The sequence below is a fragment of the Colletotrichum spaethianum genome (genome assembly GCF_022836535.1).
Source record: "Colletotrichum spaethianum MAFF 239500 DNA, contig20, whole genome shotgun sequence".
NCBI classification, from domain to species: Eukaryota; Fungi; Ascomycota; class Sordariomycetes; order Glomerellales; family Glomerellaceae; genus Colletotrichum; species Colletotrichum spaethianum.
Window position 1 is genome coordinate 566,595 of NW_026054790.1, and position 9,707 is coordinate 576,301.

The 9,707-nt window shown below is 53.4% G+C and overlaps 5 protein-coding genes across 5 annotated transcripts; all 5 read left to right on the plus strand.

Annotated features, from left to right (window-relative positions):
- Positions 1-104: 104 nt before the first annotated feature.
- On the plus strand, positions 105-2,257 carry ColSpa_07857 (chitotriosidase-1; the record flags this gene model as incomplete). Its single annotated transcript, XM_049274069.1, has 6 exons — positions 105-159; positions 185-571; positions 631-719; positions 775-823; positions 944-1,270; positions 1,344-2,257. 6 exons carry the CDS (start codon positions 105-107, stop codon positions 2,255-2,257), a joined length of 1,821 nt encoding a protein of 606 aa, XP_049130026.1.
- A 55-nt stretch (positions 2,258-2,312) lies between these two features.
- Positions 2,313-3,593, plus strand: ColSpa_07858 (uncharacterized protein; the record flags this gene model as incomplete). The annotated part of the gene is made up of 1 exon (XM_049274070.1): positions 2,313-3,593. The coding sequence occupies one exon, from the start codon at positions 2,313-2,315 to the stop codon at positions 3,591-3,593; it is 1,281 nt and encodes a 426-aa protein (XP_049130027.1).
- Positions 3,594-4,714: 1,121 nt separating this feature from the next.
- On the plus strand, positions 4,715-5,947 carry ColSpa_07859 (epoxide hydrolase B; the record flags this gene model as incomplete). The annotated part of the gene is made up of 1 exon (XM_049274071.1): positions 4,715-5,947. One exon carries the CDS (start codon positions 4,715-4,717, stop codon positions 5,945-5,947), a length of 1,233 nt encoding a protein of 410 aa, XP_049130028.1.
- Positions 5,948-7,569: 1,622 nt separating this feature from the next.
- Positions 7,570-8,125, plus strand: ColSpa_07860 (uncharacterized protein; the record flags this gene model as incomplete). The annotated part of the gene is made up of 2 exons (XM_049274072.1): positions 7,570-7,733; positions 8,017-8,125. The coding sequence occupies 2 exons, from the start codon at positions 7,570-7,572 to the stop codon at positions 8,123-8,125; spliced, it is 273 nt and encodes a 90-aa protein (XP_049130029.1).
- Positions 8,126-8,765: 640 nt separating this feature from the next.
- ColSpa_07861 (uncharacterized protein) lies at positions 8,766-9,707 on the plus strand (the record flags this gene model as incomplete). The annotated part of the gene is made up of 1 exon (XM_049274073.1): positions 8,766-9,707. The coding sequence occupies one exon, from the start codon at positions 8,766-8,768 to the stop codon at positions 9,705-9,707; it is 942 nt and encodes a 313-aa protein (XP_049130030.1).

The window sequence follows — 9,707 nt, forward strand, 5'->3', positions numbered from 1 at the left end:
GACATGTGTCTTGTAGATTACTGGCCTTTGCGGTTATTCTCCTGCAGAATGTGGTGCTGGCAATTGCACCTCCAACTGCAATGCCAAAGCCGAATGCGGCCAATATGGGGTCCCCGGAAGGCAGACCTGTCCGTTGGGTGTCTGTTGCTCGCAGTTTGGGTATGTATATCTTCTGGGTGCGTAGGCGTGGCTAACTCTTTGCAAAGCTTCTGCGGCTCGGTCGATGACTTTTGCAACGTCGACAAGGGGTGCCAGAGTGATTTCGGAGGCTGCGGCCCAGTAAAGCGGCCTTCGTGCAGCAAGACTGGAAACAGCGTCCAAGGTCGGTCAATCGGCTACTATGAGTCCTGGGCCAACACTCGTCCCTGCGGCAAGGTGTCCCCTGAGGACTTGAACCTAGACGGACTGACACATATCAACTTTGCTTTCGTCTTCTTCGACCCTGTCAAGTTCAGTATCGTCCCCATGGATAAGAACGCTGGATCACTCCTGAGTCGGTTTACTGCGCTCAAGGAGAGGAAGCCCGGCCTTCAAACCTGGGTCAGTGTCGGCGGGTGGTCGTTCAACGACCGTGAGTTTGATTGTTCCATTGGCGATGACTTGAAGGTGTGCTTATCCGTTCTTTACCAGCCGGCCCCTATCAACAAGCCTTTAGTACAATGTCGAGCACCGCCGAGAATCGCGGGATCTTCATTGCCGAGCTGATGTATTTTATGGAGGTAAATGACTCCCTTCTGAGTGTCTCTTTCTCTCGAATACTGACAAAGGCGCCAGACATATGGATTCGACGGCATGGATCTAGATTGGGAGTACCCCACCGCTGGTAGGCAGATTCCTTATTTACATACCTTTCCCAGACATCTTCCTGTCAACTGGTCACTCATTCATGTTGATAAAAACTTTGGTTGCTTCCGTACTTCAGTTTTGCTAATATTTGTCGCAGACGACCGTGGCGGAAAAGCCGAGGACAAAGCCAACTTTGTTCTTCTTTCCAAGGAAATCAAGGAAGCCTTCGGCAAGCGATACGGCTACTCCATCACGCTTCCAGCATCTTACTGGTATCTTCAACATTTCGATCTGAAGAATCTCCAGCCACATGTCGACTGGTTTAACTTGATGTCTTATGACCTGCACGGAACATGGGACGCTGCTTCAAAGTTCGTCGGCCCATACGTCGCCACGCACACCAACATCACAGAAATCGATCTCGGTCTTGATCTCTTATGGCGCGCTGGGGTCAAGCCTAAGAATGTTGTCTTGGGCCAAGGATGTGCGTTTCCCTGCTTGTGCTCATGTTATTTGATGGCATGGCTCTGATTATAGGCTAATTCTGTGCACTGTAGTCTACGGTCGTTCTTTTACCCTTGAAGATTCCAAGTGCAATAAGCCCAATGGAGTCTGTCGATTCAGTGGTGGCGCAAAAGAGGGCCCTTGTTCCAAAGCCTCGGGTATCCTGAATCTCCAGGAGATCATGGATATCATCAAGGACAAGAAGCTCGAGCCCGTCCATGACGAGAAGTCAGGCACCAAGTGGATTCACTGGGACAATGACCAATGGGTTTCGTACGATGACGGCGAGACATTGGGTCAGAAGGCCGAGTTCGCCAACTCGCGATGTCTGGGTGGCCTCATGGTCTGGGCCCTGGACCAAGTCGCCCAGGATGCCGCCAGTCTCTTGAACCCTGACGACATGGATGAAGAGGCTCTGCTCGAGGCTGAAGTCATCTACCAGGATGAAGCGGCCAAGGGCGTCTGTTACACTACCAAATGCGGCGAGAAGTGCCGAAACGGTGACCACGCGGCCACCCAGACCAACGGTCAACCTGGGACGTTGTCGACCATGGACCGCTGTCCCAAAGACGAGTTCCGGAGCGTCTGCTGCAGCAAGGGCTCCATCATGGGCACCTGCCGGTGGAGAGGATACCGTGGGCTGGCGATGTCTTGCATGGGCGGCTGTGCGGAGGGGGAGGTGTCTATCACAGAAAACAGCAACAGCCGGACGGACAAGGAGGATCAGAGCTGCACGGGCGGCACGCAGACCTACTGCTGCAACGGGTTCAAGCCTCCAATCTCCAAGGAGCAAATCACTGAGACCATCAAAGACGAGGCAACCGACGCAGCGATTGCGGCAGCGGAAGCGTTGGCGCTGGAGGTTGCGGCGAAAGCTTTCTGCCGCATCGCCATCATGGCAGCGACTGCGCCACTGCGGTTCATCCCTTTTGTTGGCAAGTCAAGCTCAAGTAACATCTCTTTGTAACCCGCCGCTAACTTAGCGCCCAGGAATCATCATCTCAATCGCTCTCCAAGCAGCTATGCCGGCCTTAGTTGCCGTCTGCTCCAAAGGTGTCGCCAAGGCGGGCAAGTCCGTTTTCAAGTTCCAGGGCAAAGATTACGACGTCAAACTCGACAAGCCGTTGGAGACCAAGGTCGATCGAGGCCCGTCCAAGCCCACGAGCAAAGCACCAGATAAGCCCGCAAGCTGTAAGGGCAAGCGACTCGAGGCTCGCGTCAACCTCCGCAACAAGGACATCACACGCGTCATCACTCAGGGACCTGCGAGACAGGAAATTGTGCGGAGGACCTGCTACGGAGACACCCACGGCCAGGCCTGCTACCATTACAAGTCCGTCATCGATCGCGACAATAAGCTCAGCAGGCTCACGTGCCCGGGCCAAAAGATTGGGGAGGCGTTGCGTCCGGTCGTCGGCTCCTACAACAAGCAGCACAACACAGACTGGAGCAGCGGCTGGCTACAGCAGGACAATCTCGTTTGCCAACGCGACGAGTACCCTCCCGCCGACATCTGGCGCAGCCGCGACGACAAGGCGGTGTGGATCCGACTGCTGCCCCAGGCCAGCAACGGAGGCGCGGGACAGCTGTTCGGCGGGTGCCCGGAGAAGCAGGCCGAGGAGCTCATCCACGAGGGCTTCCACACCACGGAGAACGTCGGGTGCCGCGTCGTCACCATCACCACGCGCCGCGTCCGGGCCGTGGAGAAGGTCATTGAGCTCAACTTTGAGCGCATGGGCGGTATGCCGGCCGACTACGGCATCGAGGAGAACCCGTGCTGGCCCAAGACACTCAACAACAACGACCCCGGCTTCGCGCTGCTCAACAACGACGACTGGTACAAGGGCGCGGGCCGCGCGCAGCAGCGCGGGTACCGGCAGTACTACTCCAAGGCGCCGACGGACATGTTCACCCTGGACGCGAACGGGGTGGCGAAGGTGAACATCCACAAACGCGGGTGGACGCCACCCCGGAAGCGCAAGGCGGACGAGGTCAAGAGGCGGGAGGTGGACCCGCTGGACATTGTCGTCAGCGAGGGCAACACCACGCGCCAGCCGACGGAGGAGGAGCTGCTGGAGGACTTTGGGCTGGTCCGGTGCAGGGACGGGTCCTGCGAGAAGGAGATGCACGACCTCGGGTACGCGTCTCTGCCGGTGTCGGGCATGAAGCCGACGTCGCCGCCGGAGACGGAGGCGTCAACGACGATGGCGGTGGCCCTGCCGACGTCCCTGTCTGGGGTGCTGGCGACGGCGGCCGACGTTGCGAAGGCGGCTGCTGCGGTCATCACCGCGGCCCCGGAGTAGGATGCGGAGTGGGTGTGAGACGGATCAGAGGTCGCATGTTGCTAGTTCTAATGGCAATTTTCCTCTGCGCTGGCAAGTGAAATAGGCAGAGCATATCTGTTCCAACTTCGGTCCTATGATTTGTGAAAAGCTGCGTCGTCTCCACCCACTCCATGTGTTGCTGTGAAGCGGCTTACGGGCCAGTCTCACACATTTGTGTGAGCTTTATGTGAGATGAAAGGTGAAGCGTTGAGACGAGGATGTATTCGCCGTATGCCAGATGTACGAATCATGGCCCGTAGCCGAAAACGCATCAAACCTGCCATGGATGACTGTAATTCTAGGGAAATGTTCGAGACAACAGATGCAGAGTAGCGGTCCCGGTGTCTTGGGGGGTGATGTGTCAATTGTATCGTTTATCTTACGGATGATGGAGGGTATTTCCTTGATCTTTGATCTCCTGGACCATTGATTCCATGCTGTTTAGTAGTAAGGACGGACTTGGTGATGCGCAGCGAGGTGGCTGCGGGGGATACAAGTTCCACTATTGGGAGAAACGATGGAGAATGGGTTCATGACAGAACCATGCGCGCTGTTGACTTGGTAGAAATACAGGGAGAGAGGGACACGAATGCTCCTGTCAACCTTGAAGTCTATGCATACACTCCGCAGGAAGGGAGTGCCAGGCAGATAATGATATCCAAGAGTTCAATAATGCACGGGAGCCAGCTATTAATAATCAGACTAGACCATCGAGGAGTACTTATTGTTGAAGACGCTGATTTAGTATTTCTGGACCAGATTTCAGGTATCGAAACTTTCTCACCAACTGACTGTTATGCTACCAGTGTTTCATTTCCAATGATATTGGTATTTATCTGGTTGACAACGATCTACTGACCAACCACGGGAAGACCTGTACGCAACCCACTGATTTCTTACTCATCCCGAGTCCATCATGGAGTCAATGACGTAAGAATTTCGACCCCGCCAAAATGTAACACTCAGTTCAAGGGTATCAAAATCACTCGGGATAAAGCCATATCATCTAAACTAGATTCATTCTACGACAGTTGGTGATCCAATCACATATCATCAACTCCACCTCAGTGACTATCAATCAACATCGACACACCCACAGCATGGACCCGGCACAATTACCTCCGTGGGACCTCCCTGAGGGCGTCACATCGCGTTACGTTGACACGTCTCCCATAGGGTTGAAATTTCACATCATCGAGTCTGTACCAGACATCATAGCTCCTGATCACCGTCCGCCACTGGTCCTCCTCCTCCATGGCTTCCCGAATCTATCTTACGACTGGCGCTTCGTGATGCCAAAACTCGCCAAAGCCGGCTACTACGCAGTAGCATTTGACATGCGGGGCTTCGGCCGCACCCACAACGCGGATCTCAGCCCGATAAGCGAAAACTCGATTCGACCACTGACCACAGTGCGGGACGTTGTTACGCTGGTCCACGCGCTCGGGTATGAGTGTATTCACACCCTGGTGGGGCACGATATCGGGGCCTTTGTGGCTTCGCTCTGCACCATTGTGCGAGGAGACTTGGTCAAAGCCCTTGTTATGATGTCGCATCCATTCAAGGGTTCCCCTCAAGTACCCTTTGGGACAGCGGTCTCTCCACCGCTGGCTTCTGCTATTTTACACCAGGCTAGAGACGGTAAGAGGGAGGAAGTCAAGGCCGACCCCGATATCCAGGCGTCTCTTTTGAAGCTTGATCCACCCCGGAAGCATTACAAGTATTACAACGCGTCTCTCGAAGCAGCCGACGAATGGACCCATCCGACCGGCGAACCGATGCACCGGTTTCTCAGAGGTTACTTCCACCTCAAGTCGGCGGACTACAGCTTGAATAACCCACGACCTCTTAAAGCGTGGACTGCAGGGGAACTCGCCGTCATGCCGCACTACTACGTTATGAGAGCTGACCTGTCGATGCGCGGAAACGTCGAGTTGGACATGTCCGGCGAACCAGCCACAATCCGCGACAAGCTTGGCGATACATCGTGGCTCACCGATGCGGACCTCCAGGTTTACACAGACGAGTTCTCGCGCAACACCTTTACACTCGCTTTGATGTGGTACAAAGTACTTGTGAACCCGGCCTTGTCCGCGGATCTTCTGTGTTTCGCGGGAACAAAGCTTGGTGTCCCGACAAAATACGTCTCCGGAACAAGCGACTGGGGCACGTATCAGGTTCCTGGCTCTCTTGATGCCATGGAGAAAGGTGAGAGCGTTCGGGCTGATTGCTGGAAGGGAGCTGTCCACATTCCTGGAGCCGGGCATTGGGTCAATATGGAGAAGCCTGAGGAAAGTGTGAAAGAGATTCTGGAACTGGCGGGGTCTGTTTAGGTTCAATGTACAGAAGCGTTTGGAGGTGAGAATTGTTTGTATGACCGAAACTAACCCTTTGTTTGCATCGAAACACGTCTATTGAGCCACAAGCTCTGAGGCAGTCGAAGTTTAGTCATGCGGACGAACGATCGGTTTGTTAAAAGCCTTTTGTGTTCTTATGGCCAGCTCAAGGAAATAAAGCACCTGTCTGTTTCTGAGTTTCTGCATCGAATGCGATATCAAAGCCGTGCGGACACATCATGTGATTACAAGACTCGTAAATTAGGGAGGTAATGGTCTTAGTACTTTGATAGTTTCCCTTGGCTTTGCTCTCATGTTTTGCAATTCTGTTTGAGGCAGCTTTTGTATCCAACGTCGTGCGGGTCTGATAGCCTCGCCTCAAGACTTGCGCAACTTCTCTCCGTTCCAGGCCTTGGTGGTTTGCCTAAGATAGCTCCCCTTGGAACATTTGATCTTGTGAGTGCGGTTCAGGTGCAGTGGTAGCGTGATTCACTCATCTTGTATAGAACACTACTCACATCTGCAAGCTGATATTGTCCGCCTGAGCATGCCTTTGAAGTTCGAGATAAACTCTCATGTAGGCTCTAGACCTAGGTCTTTTACACGGATTGGCTCGCGGTGGGGCTTAGGAAGAGTCAACCATGGAATTCCAAACTTTCTTCGTCGCCATCATCAGCATCATCGTTGGCGTTCGATGGAATCCAAGATCCCTAATGATTTTCCACCGCACAACCACTCGTCGGTTCATGAACTCAAGAACGATGTAATGTGATATAGCATTGGGACTTGGTAGATGCATCATTTCGCGTCAGCAACAACGAGCGCTGAGGAGGTCTCCTTCAAATCGTCTCACTCAGCTCATTCTCAGTTCACCTATTTTCCATCTCAAGGCAGCATTTCAGAAACAGGAGGCAAGACTGGATGGCACTGGGAGGCAGTGCTCCATTTAAGCTGTCGTGCCTTCCAGAGCGAACATGCCTTTTTTGTATTTTCTGCAGCTTTCTCCGTTGATCTACTTTTCTACTTTTTCCTCTTCCTACGACATCACTTTTGCTTGTTTCTTCCTTCGCCCATCTCTCTTCGTCTTAATACTATCTGCCCAGTCTCGACTTTTTCCATCATCACTCGCTTTCCGGACCATTCCTCTCGGCTGTGCCGATTCCATTTCTTCTTACGTTAACAATAACACGCCTTCTGATCGTCTCATTCGGCCCCCGACGATTGCTCTCAATCCATACCTTTTTCGCGTCGCCCGTCTGAGGACGACAAACCCGAAGGAAGCAGCCACAACGCCAATAACATTTACACACTTAGATCGTCGATTGCCACCATCCGACCCCGTCACATAAAGAGGCTTTGCTATGTGCCAAGCTGAGAAGTGGTGGTGCATTGGATGCAGGAATATTCGCTCAGGATTCCAAAAGTGCCCAAAGTTCGATCCTGTTGCCGAGTTCTGCGAAGACACCAATCTCGAAGATCCACCCTTGAAGCCCGTCTTCGAACATTGTAACAACCTCGAATGCAAATATCTCGATCCCTCATTGGCATGGCATCCGAACCAACCTTTGTCTCCTGACTCACTAGCCTTTGCGGAGTGGCTGAAGGGAGTCAGCGAGAAGATGGACAGTCCGCCTGTCACGGCGCTGGACGCCGCGGGTGCTAAACCGAAGGCCGTGTCTCTTCAACCGAAGGGCGGCGTAGACATGGTTTCCGCCGGTGGCAGGCTTGAAATTCAGGGCTCCAAACCCATCTCCGGTAATAGTCCTGGTAAGGTGGACATCATGTCAGTGCATTTTCCACAGATGCTAAAGACTTCCTTAGTTGGACTCCAGCCCCAGATGAACACTCCAAGCGAGCATACTGTTGCTGAGAGCGGAAGCCAAATCAACCATGATAAACTCAGCAGTTCCAAAAGGAGTTCGAATGAACAGATGGGAATCCAGTTGCAGAAGATTAATGCTCAAACTTCGCAAACAACTAATGCTAATGGTAAGTGGTTCATGTTTCTCCCGTCTCCAAGAAATAGTACTGACAAAGCATCAAAACAGTTTCACAACCCGCCACAGCCAGTCGACCACCGTCCATGGCTCCCCGTTTTGTTGCCTCAAGCCTCTCTCTGGCGACCTCGCCTCAGCCTTTCTCAAGCCCCTCGAAAGCCACCAACACTGTGACTAAAGTCGAACCTCTGAAAGTGCCAGAAGGCTCAAATCCGTCGCATCCTCGTCTTGCAGACAAGCCAACTTCCAGTCATGGTCAGAGACCTTATGGCTTCAGTCAGCCACTCGGCCAAAGCTCCACTACACAGCTAGGAAGCTTGGTGACACCAAACTCGATGCTCCAAAGAGGAGGCGCACCATACTCCGGATCCATGAACGTCAGGCTGCAAACGTCGACTGCAACGACTCCAGGACGCGGTCAACATGGAGGAACTGCGCCAGTTGCACATATGCAGACCCCAAATCAATCCGGCAGACTTCAACGCGCCATGCATCCTGGGCACCGGGCGGTCATGGACAAGCTCATGAACCGCAACGCAGGGCTGTCATCACGGAGCGGCCACAATCCTTCGGTCCCACACTGGCAAATGGCCCTCCCCAACTCCCAGGGCCAGGGACACACTGTCACGCTACCGCAACACCGACGAATCTTAGCTACAAAGATACAAAACGACGGATCAAGCGTCACGGTTGGGGTGCCGTTTAGAGAAGCCGCTTATACGCAAAACTTTGAAAACGAAGTGCGTCAGTTACATGCCCAGCATTACAGACCAACGTATCACTCAAGCCTCATCGCTGTTGGGCCAATGAATAACGGGATGTTAATGGGTCACCACCCGAACAACACTCAGGACAGAAACTCGCAGCAGGGCTACATCGCCAGCACTGGAAACTTCCAGGGTGGCTTCGTCGACCAATGCGACATCAACGGACAGCAGCATGTCGTCAGATCGAATGGAACCGGCACATACAATGGTTACGTACAGCAATTGTCTCCTGCCTTGTCAGGTTCCCGCTTCACTTCTTGGACCCAGACGAACCCTCAGTTCCCGTCGTTTGGCCAGGGCCACCCGCACTACCAGACCGCAATTCCGTCGTTTCCAACACCAGGCTTGCCCCAACCTAGTCTCGATGACCCCAAGAGATCATACTCCATGGTTTTCAGTGACGGTGTTTTCTGGGGGCGTCGTCCATCCTCTTTCTTGCAATCACCGATAAGTCAACAAAGCAACTATTCGCCGGTGACATATCAGGCAGGCTTGGACGGTCAGATCATGAAAGAAGAACGCTCAGCCAAGCGTACCAGAGTACATGAGGGAACACTCGGAACACCGCAGCACACCTCATACAACTCGATCAATTCTACCAATGTTCAGGATACGGTGGGTGTCGAGAAGAACAGAGTTACCACGCCATCTCTTGTCCGAGCTGTTATTAATGAAGCGACACCCGTTGTTCCCGATGAGATGCCTCCAGCTCACAAGGACACGGCACAAGCCTTCATTGCCAATCAGACCCTGCTCCAAACACCGGCTGCTCAGCACCGCTCGGCCCAGCAGACTAGCTTGGGGGTTCCCGAAACCTCTCAAGCCGTTGTAAGCAACGGTTTCAGCAACGTCGACAGTCCGCCCGCAGTCAATCCACAGTCGGGTTACGATTACGCACTCTTTGGTGACTGGGAAGTACCGCCTGGTGAAGACTGGGGCTCTTTTGAGTCTCTATTGCAGGACGATGGACCCTCCGATCAGGATTTGGCGTAG